The sequence below is a fragment of the Buceros rhinoceros genome, unplaced genomic scaffold, assembly GCF_000710305.1.
Source record: "Buceros rhinoceros silvestris isolate BGI_N320 unplaced genomic scaffold, ASM71030v1 scaffold20175, whole genome shotgun sequence".
In the NCBI taxonomy this organism is placed as follows: Eukaryota; Metazoa; Chordata; class Aves; order Bucerotiformes; family Bucerotidae; genus Buceros; species Buceros rhinoceros.
This window is the reverse complement of record NW_010411399.1, coordinates 1-21,487: the sequence shown is the minus strand read 5'-3', so window position 1 is coordinate 21,487 and position 21,487 is coordinate 1. Positions and strand designations below refer to the sequence as shown.

The following is a 21,487-nucleotide window of genomic DNA, read 5'->3' as shown; positions in this document are numbered from 1 at the left end:
AATTAATTCCTTATATTTGCTATCTGACTGAGAGGCTTGCATACAGATTACCAGGCTGTACAAGTGTGGCTTTTACAAAAGAGTCACAGTGTTGTTCTATTGGGGGTTGAGGCTGCTGCTTTTTCTGCTGCCGGGGCGTTTGTCAGGCAGGCTGGGGTGCTGGCAGCCAGCATCTCAGCAGGGGCCAGGAGTCACTTGTGTCTGTTCTAACTGTTGCGTGTACAAACCCATCTTCTTGTAAGCTGTAAGTTCTGAGGTTCTTGAAACACTGAATTGTTTGGGTTGGAAAAGACCTTCAGGATCATGGAGTCTAATCTAGTGTTACCATGTCACCACTAAACCGTGTCCCTCAGCACCACATCTACATGTCTTCTAACTACCTCCAGGGATGGGGACTCCACCTCTGCCCTAGGCAGCCTGCTCCTATGATTAACAACCTGCTCTGTAAAAAAAATACCCAACCTAAATCTCCCCTGGTGTGCAACTTGAGGCCATTCCCTCTTGTCCTGTCGCTTGCTACTTGGGAGAACACACTGAGGCCCACCTCACTACGACCTCCTTTCAGTCTGTTGTAGAGAGCAGTAACATCTACCCTGAGTATCCCTCTCTTGAGACTAAAACCTCCAGGGATGGGGACTCCACCTCTGCCCTAGGCAGCCTGCTCCTATGATTAACAACCTGCTCTGTAAAAAAAATACCCAACCTAAATCTCCCCTGGTGTGCAACTTGAGGCCATTCCCTCTTGTCCTGTCGCTTGCTACTTGGGAGAACACACTGAGGCCCACCTCACTACGACCTCCTTTCAGTCTGTTGTAGAGAGCAGTAACATCTACCCTGAGTATCCCTCTCTTGAGACTAAAAACCCCAGTTCTCTCAGCTGCTCCTCACAGGACTCGTTCACTAAACCCTTCACCAGCTTCATTGCCCTTCTCTGGATGTGGAATGACTCGGGTTAGTCTTTTGCACTGTTCTTTCATGAGCATTTACCACCAACAGCAATGCAGGAAATAGCTCATCTGCTGCGGCTTCTCCCCACCGCCATTCCCCAGCACCGACTTGGGCTCTAGAGACTGAATTTCTGCTCTTCAGGTCTGATAACAAGGCTGTTAGTCAGCCTGCCTCTCTGTCAGGCTGTGCACACAAACATTGCTTTTTTTTTTTTCAGTACCTTTGAAATTCTCAGAGATTAAGTTTCCTTTGGTAACTGAGAGGACAGATCAGGATTCAAACACTAGCAAATGAACCTTTAAGTGCAAGGATTTCTTCTGAAATCAAAACTCTCAAAATATTACACACAAAGGAAAAAGAAATTCAGAATAGCTGATGAGATTAAAATCTTTATATGTGAAGTCATTTAGGCATGGAGGAGCAGTCAGGATTGCTCTTTTGAACCACAACATGTCCTATAACCTACTAAGCTCTTCAGCCCTCAGTGAGACTCAGAGCCCACTGCTGCAGTTGGTCTGGCACCTCGTGAAGGAGTCACTTCCTCACTTATTTAGGAGTGATGTGAAGATGAAAACCAAGGGGCCTGGCACCTGTCTGCAGCTGAGGAGCACTTCTCCCAGAGGCTGTGGCTGTACACTAAAGGTCTTGCCTGATTATTTAGGAGGTAAGGTGCTTTTGGGGTTTTTTTCTCCTCCTAAGGTAGGAGTACAAAGTACACAGTAGATGGGGATGCTTTCCCTAGATCTTAGAGGGCTGATGACATTGCTGCAGTGAACTCTTGAAATGTCTCCTTGCAATTTGCAAAGCTGTTGCTAAACTATTACCTGGACAGGAAGAGATGTCTTCCTGCCTTTTTTTTTATACTAAAAAATGCTGTTCTGATTTTAAAATATTTTCTAGCCCAGAGAACTAAAAAAATAGTTCAGTGACATGCAGAGAACCCCAGCTCCTCTGTGGAGCTGGGCTGGGCAAACGCTTCGCCTTGTCTAGAATATTGCCATTCACCTCCTCGGTCTGCCTGCCCCTCGGGGTTCATCCCTCAGCGCAGTCTCACAAACACTCCTCCAGGGATGCTGGCTAGCTTCTTCTTCACTTTCTTTTTGTCTTTGCAAGACTTGGAGATGGTTTCAGCTTCCTGAAACAAAGGACACTGCAGCCATTAAACAGCAATCACTTGAACCTGCCACCTCGTAAGACAGGATTTAAGAATCTGTGGCTTTGAGTAACCACAGCACATCGTGTTCAAACTGAAGCTGAGGGCAGAGCACAGTCCCAGGGCATGGGATGACAGTCACAGCAGGGTCAAGACATGAAGGCCCCTTGATGGTAGCAGTCACTCAGAGCAGTTTTTGAAAGTGAACCTCCCTTAATGGAAGTTGTCTCCAGTCCCAGCTAGCCAACCTAATGTCCAGCTCGGCTTTTCCAGACTGCTGCTAGTACAAAACTGACTATGCTGTTGTTCCACCCTGGAAATGGGCCCTGTGTGCCCCGGCTGTCCCGAGTTTAAAACCTGGCAGGAGGGCAGAATCGGTAGTGTCTTACAGCGAGCTGTGGAATCAGAAAGTGACTTTTCTTTCAAAGGTGAAGGAAGGCACCTGGCTGGCCCGAGGGTCTCAGCAGTGTGGAAAAGACCAGTCCCAAGGATACAGTGGGAAGCAAACAGCTGCAGGAGCATCACAGTGTGTGTGTGTGTCTGTGTGTGTGTGTGTGTGTGTTCGGGGTCAGGGAAAGCTTGCATAGGCTAAAGGAAAGAGGAAAAAGACCCAGGAGGGCAGGAAAGGTGCAGAAACAATCTTACAAGGGAGGGCAGGAGGAAGAAAGCAGTGAAAGGGGATAGAGGGAGATGAGAACTGCACACTGTGGTTGTGGCAGACCACATGGCATTGCTCAGGCACACACAGGCTTGTTCGAATGTAAGCTGTGAAGCGAGCACCCTGTACTAGTGTGTGACACGGGTGCCGCAGCGACCCGAGGGCCTCGCTCTTTGAGCTGCAGTGGCCCTTAGCCTGGGATCAGATGATGGCAACTGAAGGACTGAAATTCTTGGGCAGAAATTCCTCTGCCCTTCTCCAAGTGTGTGCAGCAGGACACGGTGCAGCTCCCAGCTGCCAAGAGATGGCATCACCTCTGTTCTTAAGGGGCCTGAGAAACTCTACATGCTTCAGTGGCCAAATCCACATGCAGCTGAAATGGTAACAAACTGAGCTTGGTTCCTGCTCAGAGCATCCATCAAGCATTCCTCCACAACCCACTCAGAAAAGGACCGTTATCTAGTAGAGACACCCCAAGCATCTGGGTCTCATTCAAACCTGGCTGAAGAAGGAGGTAACATTACCCCTTCTACCCAGCAACCACATTTCTCCTCCAAGAAATACACAAATGTTTCCTGTGAAGCGCAGGCCAGCTCCTCCCTGCTGCACAACTGCCCTAATAATCGGCTTTTCCAGGAGCTTTCTCTCAGTCGCTCCCTCTGGACCAGTGAATACTGAATTACAGCGGTCACACTGCACCACTCCCAGCAGGGCAACAAATATGGCTCCATCTCAGAAAAGCAGATGTTGTGCTGGGGATGAGATGGTCTTCTGGGCTTCTCTAGGCAGAGGAAGCAGCTAAATCCAAGTCACTCACATTGTCAGTGACTAGAGTCCTCGCCTGGTTATAGCAGCGCCCCACAAACAGCTACACAGTCAAGGCAGTGCGATGGTCAGGAAGTTGAACGAAGCACCATGAACAGCAGTGAACAGCCCAGGCTGGCAGGGCCATGAGCCTTTGCCACCAGCCGTGTCCTTGGAAGAAGCTGCCGTCTTACTGCACACAAGTTCCCACAAACTGGAGGAATTTGGGTGTCTCACCCAAGGCAACTGGCTGGATGGATGGCAAAGATCTGAAAAATGAGGTCTTGACTGTCACATTGATTTGTGGGAGTTATGTGCCAGGGAAAGGTCTGAAAAGCCACCTCTCTTGTCCCCAAATCCAGCAGGTGAACTCAACTGTTTCCAAGATCTGATTTTTAAAAAAGCTACAGTTTTTCTGTCTTTGCCTGCTAAGCTGATCGATAGTTCCTGTCTATCTATCTGCATCGTCTTTGCTGTCAGTGGGCTCGCTAATTAGGGTGCTAGGAGACAACAGACAAGAGCCCTCACCGAAAGCAGCCACTGCACACAGCAATACGGTACAGAAGGGTATTGCAGTTCATCACCAGCTCGCTTCCCAGTCTGGCATAAAAGGGAGGAAAACAAACCAGTTCTGAAGGAGAGTTCTGAAGCAAAAGAAATACCCTACAACACGTGCTGCAATTGCTACAAACCAGGGGCTGACATCTGATGCGAGCAGCCAGAAAAGCAGCCTGGTTAGGAGGGGGAAATGTCGGAACAGAAGAAAGTGCCTACTCAAAAATACTGAAAGAGAAAACATCTGCCAGCCTGGGAACTGTGAGCTGGGAACCAGAAACAGCCTTGCAAAGTGCAGCTGGCCTCACTGAGTACAGCTGTGAAATCAGAGGCTTCCTGAGACACCACCAGTAAGTGCAAAACTGAGGGCCTGTAAAGGCAATTTATTGTCTGAAAAGGTGGAAAGTAGTCTAGAAAAATAAGAAATGGTCTGAAAGAACAGAAACCTCATCACCTATTGGCTGTTACAGATGAAAAGCAGAGAATGAGAGACATCAGCTGCTACTGGCTGCTTGCCATGGTGCTGTCCTCTGCCCCCTTATGTCTCTATGATTAAAAAAGGGCTTAATTTTTAATCCAAAATGGAGCCTCTCTCTCTGAGAACTTCTCTTCCTTTCAGGCTGAGCTTTCTATGAGCTCTTGGACTCTTGCTCGGGACAGCTGGCTGATGCCAGACTGTGACATGGATCATCTTTAAAGCAAGATGATGTTATTTTCTTGGTCCTCTCTAGGGCCCACTCTTGGGGTTCAGTTTGTCCTCCCCTCTTTTGGGGATGGTTGAATCCCTCTGTGGGATCAGTTTGTCCTCCCCTCTGGGATGGTTTGGCCCCTTCTGAAATCTGGCTAACCCACTTCAGAGCCATATTATAGATCCTTACAGATAACCAATCATTATAATGCACAGCAGCTCTTACACTATTGATCACTGCTTCATCAACGCTAAGTCTGAGGTAACCTGTAACACGCTTGCTTGGGTAGAGCATACTGATTGTTGCTTTTACACGTGACTGATTGATTGACACTGAACTATGGATTGCTGATAGCATCTTGTAGTCACTTGGTGTGTGTATGTATATATTCGCTTTATAGTCACAGGTGATTTTGTGGGAGTGCACTTGGTGGTGGTGATTTTTGTGACATTTGTGGTAATTTGTAATAAAGTAGAGAAATATGGAGGACATAAAGCCTCTGTGTGGCCTCTGGATTACAGAATCTACAAACCCAGGCTTGCCATCCCTACACACCCAAAGGCTGGGTAATCCTTTAGGTGGTGACAACTCCTCTCCCGAAGCACCAGCACAGCCTCATATACCAACTACCAGCCAACATGAGGTGTCGGACACTGCATATGCAGCGTGGAGGTCAGGGATCAGTCTCTTCCCTTTCATGAAGAATGTTGGTGCTGCCAGGGTACAAAGGGAAACTGATCTCCTTTCACAGCAGTGACACTGTCAGGACGTGACAATGGCTACTGCTTTCTTCAGTGTCCCAAGCTGAAAGCCGGCAGCACATTTATTCCAGTATTTCCTAACACTGTGCCTGCGAATCTTAGGAAGAACAAACATGCACAAGCCACGGGCAGCAGTCTCCGTCCCACCCATCTGGGGCATTTGTGTGGCACTCACCACAGGAAGAGCAGGGGGGATGCGGGTCTTCTCCAGGCTCTTTCGAAGGTGGCTTATCTCAGCACGGTATTCATCCAGCTGGCTCTCCAGCTTCTCCCGCCTGACTCGCTCATATTCCAGCTGGGCCTTCAGCTCCCTCACAGCCCTGCCAAAAGCAAAGGAGACAAACAGAGCATGAAGCACATCCCAACCTGCCCTGGCTGCTCCACGTGGTCCTGTGCCTTTGCTAAGGACCAGGTTAGTCCCAGAGACAAGTGCCCTTCTCCTCACACCAGCGGTGCTGGGAGGAGACACGGTGCGCTCCTGGCTCCAGACCCTTAGCAACAGCTCTGAACTGCAGCTTTCCACTGTGCTGAGCGCGATCTGACCACCAGATGGAGACGTCTTCCCACACACCGAGCCAGGCGCTGGGGTCTGGGATAGGCGGTAACCCAGGTCCAGCTCCAGCTGCGGAGGAGGGCGAAGTGCCCAAGGAGCAAAACAGTTATTACAAAAAGGAGAAAAGCATTAAAGTGAGATTCTGGAGAGGTCAAGGGCAGCTTCTTCGTTTACATCTGGTGCCTCTATTTCCTTCCTATCGATTGGCTTAACCACAGATGAGGAACGCCTGCCTGACACTTACTAAAGGGAAGCTGAAGCACTGACTGCTTAACAGCTGCATAAGATCTCATTGGCGACAGGCACAACAGCTTCGAAATTAATTGCAATTCCTCGAACTGGTCAGCTGAGACATAATTCACATATGTTGTTATTATAACAGCCATTGACCTCAGCAACGGAGTCATCTGAAGTTGCGCTGGCTCTCCTCTGTACCAGGATGAATTAGCACAACTAATGGAAGATTGGTAAAGGGGCAAGAGCGACTCTGCCCTGTGGATTCAAACACCACGGCAGGAGGGCTCTCAGCAAAAGGGGCAGCCCAAAGCTGCCAGGCTGCGTTGGCTTTACTGACACCGTAAGAACACCCTGTGCTTATGCCAGGAAATCAGTGCTCGGGAGCACAGGCTGACTTCTTGCATGTTTCAGATCAATGAGACATAGCTCCACAAAGGCGGCATACACAAGGTGGCAATTCTTTCCACGCAATGTAGCCTGGTCAAAGCCCTGTGCAGTGGTTCACAACAGGCCTCTTACAGCCAGAAAACCTGGACTAAAGCAGGAATCTTCAAAATCTGCTACAGCAGCCTTCCGAAGTAGCAACTCCTGCTTTCAATCTAGCAAAATGACATTGTCCTTAAATAATTTTAAATAATGAGGTTTTTTAGCATATGATAAAAGCATCTGGAGGGTTTGTCCACAAGTGGGTACCCTGACAAGGGCAAGTAGGGATGCTGAGAAGCGCTATTTCCATTTCAAAAGGCCAGTGCAGAGCTAGGGATGATTTCTGGCATCTGCAAGCGAGAAAGACCCCTCAGAGATCCTCGCAATTTTTCTAGTTTAGCTGCACATGCCACAGAAAGCAAACTCCCTTCAAGAGCCTTATCAGAGCCCTCTAACAGGCACTGCCAGCTTTTGAGAAGCTGCTCTACCCAACGTGAACTCTAATTCCTGATTCCTGCCAATAGTTAGCAAGGACTTTTCCATCATCGCAAACAGATGGCTCTGACCTTCCAGTGTAGGCATCAACATCTAGCTGGTCACCCCCCTCCTTTAAAGGCAGGAAGACGCTCCTAGAAGTGAAGAACCTCATCCTGAGGTACATGTCTAATTATGCCCTGAAAGTGTCTACATCGCTCCAAGAAGTCTCAAAAGGAGCTAAATGCAGGTATCTACATTGCAGACATCAAGCTAAGGAAGATGGACTCTCAGCCTGGGCTGAGCCAAAGAGTGATCTGGAACCAAAAGAAATCCTGACCTCAATTTCTTGGCTCATCTATGGCTGTAGAATGAATTCCAATCTGTGACACTATCACCTGCTCCAGAGCTCCGCAGACTGGTAAACCTGATGTATTCTTGATGACATACAAGCCCCCCCAGATACAGTCTCCTCTCAGTGACTGAATAAAGACAGTGGTTTGGAGTGGCCCAAACACATAATGGACATGGTTATCTAGAGAGACTGAGAAGAGCGGGCAGCTGAATCTTCAACAAGTAGAGGTGGAGACAGGGCTGTCTTTTGGATGCTCCATTACTGTTTAAGCTCTAAATCTTCGGTAGACAGAAGGGCTTTTCTGTGAAACTTGGACAACCTGCCCACCAAATCACCTGATCAATCCAACAGAACCCTTTCATTTAAAGACCCTAAGAATTAGACAGACATTATGAAAAGTGCTTCACATGCAAGGGCAGGTTTGCTGAGATTTCTTTTTTCTGTGGTCTGGATATGAGCTAATGCTTTCTTGAGCATAGAAATATATTGCCCTTGACAAAGAAATGTAGTAGGTCATTGAATAATTTCTGCTGTATGTGCATTTCCATCCAAGCCATGCCAAGACTAATGCCTTTTTTCAGATCTATTAAAAAGTGCACACACGTGTTTGGTCTCCTCAGTGCAAACAAACAGCCAGGACTCATTGGACCTCCTGCACACAGGCTGCAGGAAAACCTGAACAGATGATCTTGCACAAGAAGTGTGGACCCAAACAAACACTTGTGTTGTGCTGATCCTGGTGGCCGAAGTCTAGAAATGGTCAGATAAATTGCTGACATCTGGGGGTTTTTTGGCCTGGTTAAAGTTAGTAAGTAGAAAAGACAGAATGGCCAAAGCAATTTGAGTGTAAGTCAGCCTTAAAGAAGGCTTTAAAACAGGGCTCACACAGTTAAACACTAGCAGGACAAATAAACCTTACTTCTCAACTTCCCTTTCTTCTTTTTTCATCTTCTTCTCCTCTTCAGTTATTCCTCCCAGCTGTCTGTAGTTGCTGTAGGCAATTTCTAGAAGTTGCTGAAGTTCTTGAATCTTGCAATAGGCCCTTCCTATAAGACAGAGTTCTCCCAGTGGGTAAAATGCATGGAGAAGACAGTCATGCTGGAATCCAACCCTCTGGAAAAGTCTCACAAACACAGAGCAGAAATCACACTGCTCAGCAAATACCAGACACCCACACAGCAAACAGGTCTCAAAAACAAGTTGCAATCCAAAATGATTTCACCAACATGGATTAAAACTGTGTAACAGTTATGTTCTGATTGCCCTTTGCTATGCTTTCTGATTTCCCACAATTTGTTTGAATGCTCAGTGGAACAGATATCCCGTCAGCCAGCTCATCTTACCAGAAAAAAGTCACAGCCATTGGCAGAAACTGTGCAACTCGGACTGTAATGTCTTGAGACCAACCATTTCAAATAAAGAGAGATGGAAAGACGGTGCTTACTGCGGCCGTTCCTTTTCTCTGCTTTATCCAGGGTTAAATCTTCTTTGCTATCTGTGCTCCCTTCCACACCATGTTTTTCAAAAAACTCTATGTTGTTTGCATCTAGTTCTTCATCACTAGAGTTACTGTCTCCAGTTCTTTGTGTCAAAAACTCCACAGCTGCTATTTGGGCAAATCTGCACAGAGAACAGTGAACCTACAGTGAAATATCCCCATCAGCTGGAAAAATGCATGTGATAGAGACTCTCTGAAACTCTTCCCATTCCCATTTATCAGAGGGGGGTTCAGGATTAAAGGATGCGTTTGTACATAAACTATGAGCAGCTAATCTGCTTTCTGTAGTATTCTGATGGCATGAGCTCTGCCTCAGTGGAATCTTGACGATGACTCCTCCATCAGAGGTACCTTTTCCTTTGCAGGATTTCTTAACTGAATCTCACCAGAAACTGCATTATTTTTACTAATGCAAAAATCAGCTGGCCTTCACCATTTCTCATTCACTTTTTACAGCAAACTGTGAGCCAGTAGGCTCACAATTTCCTTTTGCAGATCAGCTAGTTTTCATCTATGATGTCTCACCTTGCTCAAAAAAAAAAAAAATTAAGTGAGAATTAAAACCTTTTATAGCTATGATACAACTTTGCTTAACACTTGAAGCTGGAATTCATGGGCCTGATCTGTTCTTGTTCCATCACTGAAAATCAGGATTAATTCCAACAAAGCTGACATGATATTGCTATATAAATAGTAAGTAAATAAATATCAGAGCTAGAGGATATGTACTGCTACCTCTTGGCTACATCCTTTGGAGTCTCTCCAGCATCATTTGTAATGTCGCAGTCAGCTCCCACTTCAATCAACCACTGTAAGCAATGGATATGTCCCTGTGCAGCAGCTGAGGGAAGGAAGGTGCACACATGTCAGTTACACACAACTGAGGTGTTTCAAACCTACAGTGTCCCCCCGGTGTCATTATTTGACATGCCAGAGGCTGGGTGCACTAAGACACCACAGGGGAGATGCTATTTCAAGAGAAGCTTATATATCAAGATACTCAAGTCAGATGAGGACATGCAGTTTTGGGGAAGATCATGCAATGATGTGGTTTTGTGACTTTCCCCAGTTTCAGAAATTTACTGGCAACTCTTTCTGGACGCAAATTAAACTAAACTTGCTCAGTCTCATGCCTGAGTGTGCAACATACAAATAACTGCTGCCTCACACTCTCTTGCCATGAGGCCTCAGTAGGGTCTATATGTCAGAGAATTGCAGCAAAACACTGTCACCTCTCTGGCTTTGGGGTCCCGTGGATGGGATGCTGCTGGCTGACCCAGTCTGTGGTGCATGGTGCTGTCTCATGGAGGACAGAAGCCAGGGCTTTGTGCTGCAGCTACAGGTGCATCATTTATTGGACCAGATGCTCAAAGCCACACTCCTCAGCTGCAGCCTAAGACAGCTTTGCCTAGTCATGCGACCTGGCATGGCTACTACTCATACCATGTGATGCCAGGAACGATGTCTCACATTCAGTATTTGGCACCTTGAGCTGAAACCTTTAAGTGTTTTTTCTCAAAGAAGAATAAATCAATTTCCTGACAGCACCCCCGCTGGATGTTTGCCATGTTTCTTTTCTTACTGAGATAAGGAAATTAAATTACACTACCAGATGTAGTATTTCCCCCTAACATTTCAATTATTATTTTAAAAATTCTACCATTTATATCTTGTCAAAGAAGAAATGTGGGAAATACCATTAAAAGCATATTACAAAAACACCTCACTCTTTCTTTCCTCTCCTATTTCTTTCAGTCTTTACTATGAAAACTCCAAATGAAAGAGGACCATTTTTCTTTCATGCTGGCACTCCACTACATACCAAGGTGTTCGATACCAGAAGTTTACCTTCCTTCACAGCATTCTACCAAGTGACTTTGTTGTGGTTTTTACCACACATCTCCACAGTACTGATGTGGTCAGTAAATAAGGCCCAAGCCACAGAACGGATCATTCATACACCTAGCTAGCCAGTGCTTTTAAAAGTCACATCTTGTCTGATTACAAAAACTATTTCATTTTCAGTCTAGGCGTTGTTTTCTCTTTAATACAAACTCTTCTTTCTTGACTTCAGCTTGGTGATTTTGTTTTTAAAGTGACACCTACGCACACATACATCACAAAATATGTTTTTCAGGGTTGCCCTGTGAAGCCCTTGGGAAATGAGATGCTGTTTTTCATCAAGTTTATCTGATAAGAAGCCACTTGGAAAAACTAAGTAAACAAGTCAGCATCAAACAATAACAAGCTGAAACACAGATCGTAATTACTGACCTTTGTGCATGAGAGTGGATCCCTTATCATCCCGCTCATTAACATTGATTACTCCACTTCTCACTAATCTTCTAAGCACTAACAAGTCCCCTTTGAAAGCAGCGACATGAGCTGGGAAAGCTAAAACTGGAAATGAAATGCACATGTTTTAACTCCACTAAACATCCTCGCATTTGTCTCCCACAGTTTGCCTCTCTCACAGCTTATGCAAGCACACTCCATTGCTGCATTTAGCAAGGTTAATGCACACTTCATCAGTTAAAATGCAGCTGCGTATCTAGCACTGTTCATCACAGACTTGACTAAACGTGTCATGGTTACGGCTACAGGCATCTTGCACAGTCAAGAGACTCATTGCATAAACCTGAAATAGCAAGTGTACTTCTGTTTTATGGTTTATGTTTTATTACTGGTAGAAACTGGAGTCATTTGCCTATTTTGAATTCCACAGTCTAACCAAATATATAAACTAAATCTCTACTTCTTGCTTAAAAACTACCCATACAGACAATTTCATTGTCCTAGTTATTTTTTATAGACAGGGAGTGCTGACATATATATATGTATAATGAAAAAAACTAGCTTTGTGTGCTAGAAGAGGGAAGAGCAGAGCAGTGAAGGCTCAGTTCTCCTATCCTTGATCTGTCGAAGGTTCTCCTTACAGACCCTGCCACACTCACGTCCTTCGGCTGTTTGGACTGTAGCACTATGGCTGGTTAGCAAGAAACCCTAATTTCAGTGGGACATTTCCACTGGGCTAAGTTGCTATTCAAAGTGAGTAAGGGATTCTGAGCAGGCTAGTCTGCAAAGTCAGGAAAATTACAATTTTTCTGCATCTCTGCTGGAATCTAAGAACAACATGGACAACTTGGTATTCACAGCGCAACACATGTGACAAGTTTTGTTCTGATCATGGGTAAACCTACAACAGTTATGAAATCACATTGAGTATCCCACTCTAGAGCTATCAGGAAATGCAACACGCATTGAAAAGACCAGCTCTTCCTTATATCGGTAATTTAAACATTATACTTCTGCTGATACAAGTTTTCAGAACCAAGCATTTCTGTAGAATGGCAATGACTATTTTAACAGTATCCAGATCTATACTCACCTTCCTGTGTCTCTAGATGCTCCCCTTCTTTTTCCATACCATCAATATACTGCAGAATATTATCTTTGTAGAACCGTTCAGCCAGGTCCCTTGGAGTTTCTCCTTGGTCGTTCCTGGCTTTCAGGGTGTGCACGACACTGGCCATTTTACTGACCAAGAACTTAAAGCAATGCAAGTGTCCTTCTGCTGCTGCCAGATGAGCTGTAGCACAAGGTGAAACGGGGCACGTTAGCGCAGAGCACTGCTGCCCACCAAAGGAAGCAGTGTTAGTCACCACTAGAGCCAGCTCTTCTACCAGCGCTTCAGCCATCCAGCACTGCACAACAAGCAGGAGCAGCCTCAGCTGAACAGGGGGTGTCCAGCTCCTATCTCTATGCAAAGGAGGTAGAAGAAAGCTGTCAAGGATCTGCAAAGAAGATTCCTTGGCAGAGCTGATTGGAGGAGACAACACAGGACTACCAAGAGATCACTGAATAACAGCAGCTAGGAGAGTGCACTGCTGGTGTTTCATCTTCCCCATGAACACAAATCTCACTCTTCAACAGTCATCTGACTTCGCTGTCCTAGGGATTCTCATTACAGAGGGACAGCAAGTGCTGTCCTTGATTAGGAGTTAAGGCCATTTTTGCTTTAGTCCCACCTCTACTGTGCCACCACAACCAAGCTGCATTATACCCTCAGTTACCCCACCTATAAAATGAGGACAGTGACATTAACTTTTCTGGGTTAAGTATCTGAAGGCACATCCCATGACACAGGCTTCTATTTACAGCACTTCAGTTATATATTTTTTTCTTTCAACTGTTGTGGACAGTCACTGCATGCAGGAGCTGCTCCACCTCACCATGGCAGTGGCTGCTTCCCTGTGGTGGTCAGGTGTCTCCTCCCCTGTCCATTAGGCTGTGCTAGGGTTTAGTTATTTAGCACTACTGCAGTGCTGGGCCTGTCACAAAGTAAGAGGTTCAAAACACATGCTCATTATTCTGAAATTAGTAGTATTCTCTGGTCCCATTAACGGGAAGGACTTGCCAAATAAATGCTTATTATGTGTTACCACTCCATGAAAATGCTCTGTAAAAGCTGGCTGATGTTCTACAGGCAAAAGCATTAGTTTGTCTCCAGGTAAGAATCTCATTATCTTCGTAATTGATAAATTATGTACCCAGGACCAAGATAACCCTCACGTCACTTATTTTTGGCACACATAAGCTCTCAACTGCAAACCATCCACTCCAGCCTTCTGGAGTATAACTACTTTAAAAGGTGATGGATATTGGTGTTACAGGACGAGGACAGTATTTAGGTACAGATCATTGCTAAAATTTAACAAAACAAAACCTGAGGTTCACTGAAATCAATTCAGTTTTTCCCATTGACTTGATTTTCAGTGAGTTAGTTACTCAAGGAAAAGGGGAAAGAAGAGGTACCTTGTTAAAGGTAAATACCGACTACTAGTCAGCTGGTGAAAAACTGACTCAATCCTCATGAGTCCACTTTCAGATATCTAAAACCTCGGGGGTAAAACTTCACCTTTTGGGATGAAACTTTTTTTTCTTTTATCAGATGTCTGTCCTGTGCAGAAAGCAATCAGAAAAACTCAATGTTTTCTGCAAAGATGGCAAGGGGAAAACAGAAGAAAGCGCTGTATTCTGTCTATGTCTTTTTGCACCGTTTTAGTGCGATGCTGTGGAAGACACATAAAAGAGCTTCTCATAGGTGTCTTTCTCAGCAGTTAGTGCCCAGCATGTAACGGTGCCATATCATCCTCAGACATGCAGAGCACTTGCAGCTGAGACTAAAGCCAAAAGGTGCTCTGACACTTAACACAAAATATGCAGCTTAGTGCAGAGAACTTTGAAAACCCTTCTCTCAGCCATCACAAACAGGCAGTGGGTGGTTGGTGGTGGCATCCCAACTCCTCTGTGTCTCATCTTGCCTTTTATAAAAATGGGCTAACACTGTTCGCTTTTCGCAGAGTCTCAAGTGAAAAAAACAGTGCTGGTGAAAAATTCAGATGTTGCCCTATGATTAAATTAACATTATATTTAGAACAGGTTTAACTACTGAGCAATAAAAGAATCATGGATATGGCCAAAAACCAAATACAGAGAAAAAACAAAATGTTGAATTAATAAACACAGCCCATTCTGTATGTTGGATGAGCCACAGTTCTTCCAAAACAAATAGAATGAAAAAAATACCATGTTATAGATGAGTAAAGCCTCTGCTATAACACACACATGCAAAAGGTGCAGCCTATTTTTAAGCGTAGGGCATTGCAACCTCAGTAAATTTCTTCCAATATTCTCTTAGGAAGATTACAGCACTAATCTTGAAGCTGAAGTACTACCCAGCTAATCTTGAAGCTGAAGTATGTAAAGATGATTTAAGTTCATTTCACTGTCTCACAAGCTGAGGAAAAGCTGGTCTGTACAGCACACCACTTCTGTTCATCTTTTCCTAGCAACGTTCCAAAGCATTTTCTTTCCTTTGGATGACAATATGATCAAATGAAACAGAACAAAGGCTGGAGGATCAAACTTCTGTAGATGTCAAAATAACAACAAAACTAGTTTTCCACTAACCTGTATATACAGAGCATTTAAGTAGAACTGTGCTGGCACTTGCTGCCTGTTATCCAGGAAGTGTTCCCCAGTGCAAATAAAGCTGTCTTTTACCGTGCCACCAGGGTGCTTAACACCATAACCCCTTACTGCCAACACACCAGGTGTCCTGCTGGGATGCAAGAGCCTTGCATCCTTTAATAAGACCCAGGTTTGGAAACAGAACACAGATATCAGTTTACTAGGTAAGTGGTGCTTAACAGGTGTAAAAGATTTTAAGAAAAGATTTTAAAATATAATTCTATAGAAATTATAGAGAAAAAAATATGCTTTTTGGATCAAATAATGTGACAAACCATAAGAAGAAAAATGCTGAAAGAGAAAGAATGCAGTGACAACCCAGGATATGAACAACATGCAACTTACAGAGGATATTGAGACAGGGGCAGCAGGCAGAGGGACACTGGAGAAAATCTGAAGGGCAAGGAACGAACACTGCCCATTTTTTGTGCTAAAGAGACTGCACTCATGATTCTGAAATAAGTACAGACCACAGATAATACAGAAATACTGGTATTCCAGAAATCAAGATGAAGAAATTACGGGCAAATGAAAACAATGGTCTTACCAAATCATTTAAGAAACAGTAGGATACAAAAACCTACAGATGAAGATGCCACAATCTCATCACACTGGCACAGCCATTACAGCCCAGCACAAATTCAAACAGGAGCCTACATTCAAATACAGGAGCCTATAGCAGCCGGAACTGCCTCCTGCTCTACCTGCCCTCCTTCTCCTGTGACCTCCATCGGCCCTCCACCACCGCACAGGAGATGTTGTCCGTCTACTCAGCGTTCTCAACCAGGCTCGGCCTGCCAGCACCCCAGCACCCATGAGCTCTGGTCCTTGCAGCAGCATCGGCTGGTGAACAGGACACAGCACTGACAGATAAATACTTTGGGTTTTATAAATCCCCCCACCATTATAAAAATGGAATAACCATGTTGATTGCATGGAATCAAACAGCAGATGCTGTGGGTGTGCGTTGCTTATCATTTGCTACAATTATCACATAACGCAGCGATGGTAAACCAAAGGTTAAAAACTGTATGATTTATCCTGATGTACCTGGGAGGTTTCCATTGTTATCCACTTCATCTATACACGCTCCCCATCTAACAAGAAGCTGCAAAGACCCCAAGCGACCATGAAAAGCAGCATAATGAACAGGCTTCCAGTCATTCCTGTCTGAAACGTTTACATTCTAGAATGAAAGCATCAGGTTAATTCATTCATTCATGAATCTTAGACAGAAGACAAATTTTATAAATAGGGATCTGCTATTCAATGTGTTAAATTATTTAAATCAAATCAAATAACGTTTTTCAAAGTTCATGCCATGCCTGCAGTTCCCACTCGTACACGTACTTTTCACATGTTCTTGGGTTTATTTAAATAATACACATATAAAAAGTGCATTTTTAGAGCCACTTCTATTACTGCATTGGTCATTATTCTGAAATATGCATCTGGGTTTTTTAAGATTGTGTCTCTTTTGCTGTAGAGGATTTGTACAATTGCAAAAAATCATGACCACCACAGCACCTGATCTTCATTTAATGATGTCCTCGGTGCGATGTGGTTTACTCACTAAAAAAATCTACTCTCTAGATTTTTGGATCATCTCCCTAATGTATCTTACAATTAAAAAATGGAAATTTACACTAGAAATAAATTCACCAACAGTAATTAATCTACAGCCCTAAATCTGAGTCTAAGCTAGGGAGAGTTCTGACTGGCAGAAGATATCAGACTGGCTCTGTGCTAGGGACCCGCGGGTACAAGTCTCTCACCACTCCACTTCGCAGTATGGTTTGCAGGGTGTAGGACTGGCCATGGGCTGCAGCCAAGTGTGACGGTGTGCACCCACGGTCATCCTGAGCTTCTGCGTTTGCTCCATTTATTAACAAAGCCTAAAAGGAATCCGAAGCAGAAGTTCAGTTCACAGCTGAAAAAGCAAACATTGCCCAGCAAGATGATCACCAGGGTAACACTGGGCTGACCGCAGGGCCCTGACACTACACAAAATAAATCTGTTTGCACAGGCAGCGCAAACGAGCGCAGGGGTTTTCACAAGCGTGACGTGATTCCAGCTGTAAAGACATCACGATGTGATATCCATAGCTCCGTAGGAGCTCTCTCAGCTGATCTTCACAATGAATCTGTCCAAACCAAAGATCTGCCCCACTTACTGTCACTTGAGAGTGAGTGTCCGTATATTGACATACGTACCTGCATGCAGGCGTCCTGCCCCCGGATGGCTGCAAGGTGAGCTGCTGTCCAGCCTCCCACAGTCACTTGAGTCACATCAGCTCCGTGCCAGAGCAACCAGTGAAGGCACTGCTTGACCAAACCAAAGCTTTTAATTTAACCATTCTTATCTCGTTCTGGAGGCATGTTTTAACTGTGACTTATCAGTTGATGTTACATTTCAAAACAGGATCGGGACACTTCATTACGGCACTACGACAGCCCAGAGCTTGCCTCAGCCAGATACTTGCGCATTAGGAAGTTACGGGTACGTTACAATTCCTAGGGTTCACCCAAGGGTACAATAGAGCAAATAACCTACTAATCCAGACCCTAGCATTGATTTTACTGTACGGCTTCTTAATTTTACTCTTCCAGACTTAAAATGTAATCTGTGAGAGTATTCACATGGCATGAAGTACAAGCGTTGGTAAAAGCCATGCAAACATGAATTCCAGATTGAATTCCAGATAAAATTTCTGGCAGGAAAAATACCATGAACCAAATTTAATGCCAAATTTAATTTATTAGACTCCTTGGATGTAGGCAATCCCATCTCCCTTCAGATCCTTCCAAAGTCCAGTTTTGTTTTATTCACCTTTTTCCAGCTGGTATTATTGCTTGCAATGGAAAGCTTTAAGGACTATCCAAAACCAGCTAGAGGACCAGTTAGAACTTTTTATTATATATTATTATGATTTATTATCTTCTTTTAGGCCAGCCTACAGCTCTGGTTCCTCAACAGTTTCCACCAAGGATCTGAGTGACAAATAGATGACAGATAATTCAATAACATCAAATAGATTGATTGCAAAGCAGGAGAATCAAATGAAAAATGGCAGAATTTATAGAGGCAGAAAGGGGTGGGTAAGCAATCTGGTTTTAGGGTTGATGACATGAAGATCAGCATTTTCCTGACAATTTCTGTACATTCCAGGAACAGCACTGCACTTAATACTTCCTGAGTTTGGCAAGAACTTTACATTCTTTCCCTTGGGACATGAATTTTTATATGGTTATTCACGGCCTTGTTGCTTCAGGGTTAGATTGCTATAAAGATTGTACAAGGGGGCTACAACGGGAAGGTGAACATTGTGCTGAACACAGCAGCTCAGCCCTTCTGGAAGTTCAAAACATCCCTGCAAGCACCTGACGATTTCTTCATCAATATTCAATGTTTTCATTATTAAAATAAAATGTAGTAGGACTATTGCTATAAAGAATGAGGCATGGGACAGGACATTGGTAAACAGAATGAACATGTTTTCATGTCACTTCTCACCTGTTTCAATCACCTCCAGAACATTTTGCACACCTTACAGGGCTTGCTAGATGTCCCAAGAGAAGGGGAAAACACAATAGGGACAAAAGAAGGTCATGAGTCTGGAAGGGAGGCCATAGGGCACACCCTACTCAGAGTAAGAAAATCACTGATACCGTAAAGTCTGGCAGCATTGACTATATAAACTGCCTGGGGCTTCAGAAAGGCAAAATGAAAACCTAAAATCCCGTACTTCTGCTCTTGGTGAATATATGGAATGAAAAAAACAGGCAGAGTTTATTGATTTAGCTTGTCAAAGCTGGCGATTTTGTCCAGCCTCTACCAAAGAAGGAAAACTTTAACCTATAAAATCCTTGCTGTGTCTGAATACTGACATAATGCTTTACCTCCAGACTTCCAGAATGTGCGGCACAGTGCAGTGGTGTGAATTTGTGGAGTAAATCCACATCATTAATACCGGCTCCACTTTTTATCATGGACGAAAGCTGTTCTACATCACCAGCTTTCACTGCCTCATGCACACTGGCATAATTTTCCTTCTTCTTGACAGCTAGTGAGGATAATAAAAGGGCATTAGTCAGTTCAGCAACATTTAAGGGACAGGAAATAAGTGATGAATCAAAGAAATACCAGAATGTCAGCTTCACAGGAACCAACCAAAACATTTGAAATAATCTGTGAGACTGAGATTCGTATCGGCAGGAATCCTAAGTCACACCCTCTGTTTCTCAGAGCAATAAGCAAAAACCTGAGAGCGCCATGTCCCCTCTGGCCCCAGAAAAGAGACCAAAAGAGTAAGACCCAGAAGACGACAAGAAGCACAGCAAGAGCAGGAAACAGAACTACTCCATCTATGAATGCCAATGCTGGAGCACATCCACCCCAGCACTGGCTTTCTTCCAAAACTATGGCCGCCATAAACTCCCTCATTTAAACACATTTTCAAGTCCAACACCAGCGAGGCTTCTCACTTGGTAAACAAGCTCTCAGCCATCACTTCCCAGGTGCTCCAAAGGGCAGCACTCCCACTGCTGCTGCCCAAGGACTTGGCATAAAACAACATACCACGCTGGAGGGCCCCAGTGCCTTCTCCAGGTGAGTGTACCATGCCATTGCTCTCAACTGAGCTACGCAGATTGGTTGCAGGACAAGCTGAGGTCAAGATTAAAGCTGCTGTAGGTAAGTTCTGTACACAATGTATTAGCCATCCAGGGCAGTTCTCTTGCTAGAACTACGGCACTGCCCTGTCACAGATCACCCAGCAGCCTGCTATTTTGCTCCCATCAAATTCCACAACATTTTCACTGGCCTCAGTAGCACACAATCAAATGCTAAACATAGAAGCAGTGAGGTAAAAAAAAACAAAATCCACCACCAGGCCATGGAATCAAATAACCTGTGTTCTCCTTCAGGCCTTCCCATCAATTAACTACACAACTGGGAACAATGGAAGTTACATACCCAAACCCCCTTGTAACATCTTGCCCACACTCAGAAACAGAAATATGTGATGTAAGTAGATCTAATGCCTGGGGGGGCTAACTTCAGAGAGCCAAGCGTGAGAGGAACCTAAAACAATTAGTAATCACCTTCCAGAGTAGTCATCGCACTAACACTGTTTGATTAGATTTCACACTCTTAGGAGAAGTCTTGAAGAGAGGACTACTGTTTTGCAAGTCAAGCAAGCATGAAAATATAGGTCTTAAGGTACCAGCACCTCAGCTTCTCCACCTGTGGAAAAAAAAAATGGTAGTAGCATTAAAATTGTTAAGCAATTTAAGATAAAAAAATATTAAAGAATATAAACCAGAAATTGCATGAACAAGTATGTGACATGTTAAAAAAGCACTAAATACGGTTAAAAACAGCCTTTGCAGTTTACCAGTGCCTGTTTTCCTGTAATCTGTAGTGTCATAGTGCTTGGGCAGATTTGGTGTTGCCACAGAGAGGAAAAGAGGCTGGAACTGATTCAATAATCCCTGCTGACAGTAACACACCTTGTGGTGTAACACACCACTTGATCTTGCGGCTGTGTATCACTCCACTTCCACCTCCCCCAGCTCAGCAGGGCAAAGTGGCTTCAGCTAGGAACCAGGACTCCATCCTGCCAAATACTGTATGAACAGCAGTAGAATAGAAACACAGAATAATTCAGTTAGAAGGGACCTCAGGAGGTCATCTAGTACATGCTTCCAAATAATATTTAAGTATGTTTTGTGGTTTGAGTTGTTGTTTAAGAGGCAGTATCACCAGGACACCATTTCCCCGTAAGGGAGTACTTTCTCATCAGGCCAAGCGAGGGTTACAGCCTTCAGTGCAATTACACAGCCTTACATCAGAGGAAGATCTGGCCAGTCACACTGCTCGCCAGAGTACTGACATGTTTAACACAGTGTTCCAGTGCAGCAAATTCAAGGTAATCCATATATTTTTTTTAAAATCCGTAAGAAAAACAAAGTACAAGGCCTGCCAGCAGAGTGGATTTTGTCTCCCTTCTCCCTCTGGAGACCTACAGCTGGACAGGCATTGAGGCCAAGCACTGCAAGGCTTCTCGGCGCAGGCCACCACCACCAAGCCCAAGGGGGAAAGAAACAACTCTCGGTTTTCCAGTATTTCTGTAATACAAGAGCAACCCCCGCCCTCGGCAGCACGCCTCGGCAGTAGCTTCCGGGGACGAGGGGAGGCTGCCGGCCCCGGCCAAGCCATGCTGCAGGCAAAGGCCACGCTACCAGGCGCTGTGCTCAGGGAGCGCGGGCCCGGCCGGCTGAGGGCCGGCTGACCGCCGCCCCTGTGGTCTGGCGAATACTGAACAATTTCGGTATTTCGTGT

General features: G+C 44.7%; 1 protein-coding gene across 1 annotated transcript; it reads right to left on the bottom strand.

Annotated features, from left to right (window-relative positions):
- Positions 1-1,987: 1,987 nt before the first annotated feature.
- On the bottom strand, positions 1,988-19,208 carry ANKRD42 (ankyrin repeat domain 42; the record flags this gene model as incomplete). The annotated part of the gene is made up of 11 exons (XM_010136017.1): positions 1,988-2,083; positions 5,744-5,888; positions 8,533-8,659; positions 9,058-9,233; positions 9,847-9,952; positions 11,386-11,511; positions 12,500-12,700; positions 16,195-16,330; positions 16,920-17,039; positions 17,359-17,466; positions 19,045-19,208. Coding segments are annotated over 11 exons (1,505 nt in total), but the record flags the coding sequence as incomplete, so codon positions are not given.
- Positions 19,209-21,487: the final 2,279 nt, after the last annotated feature.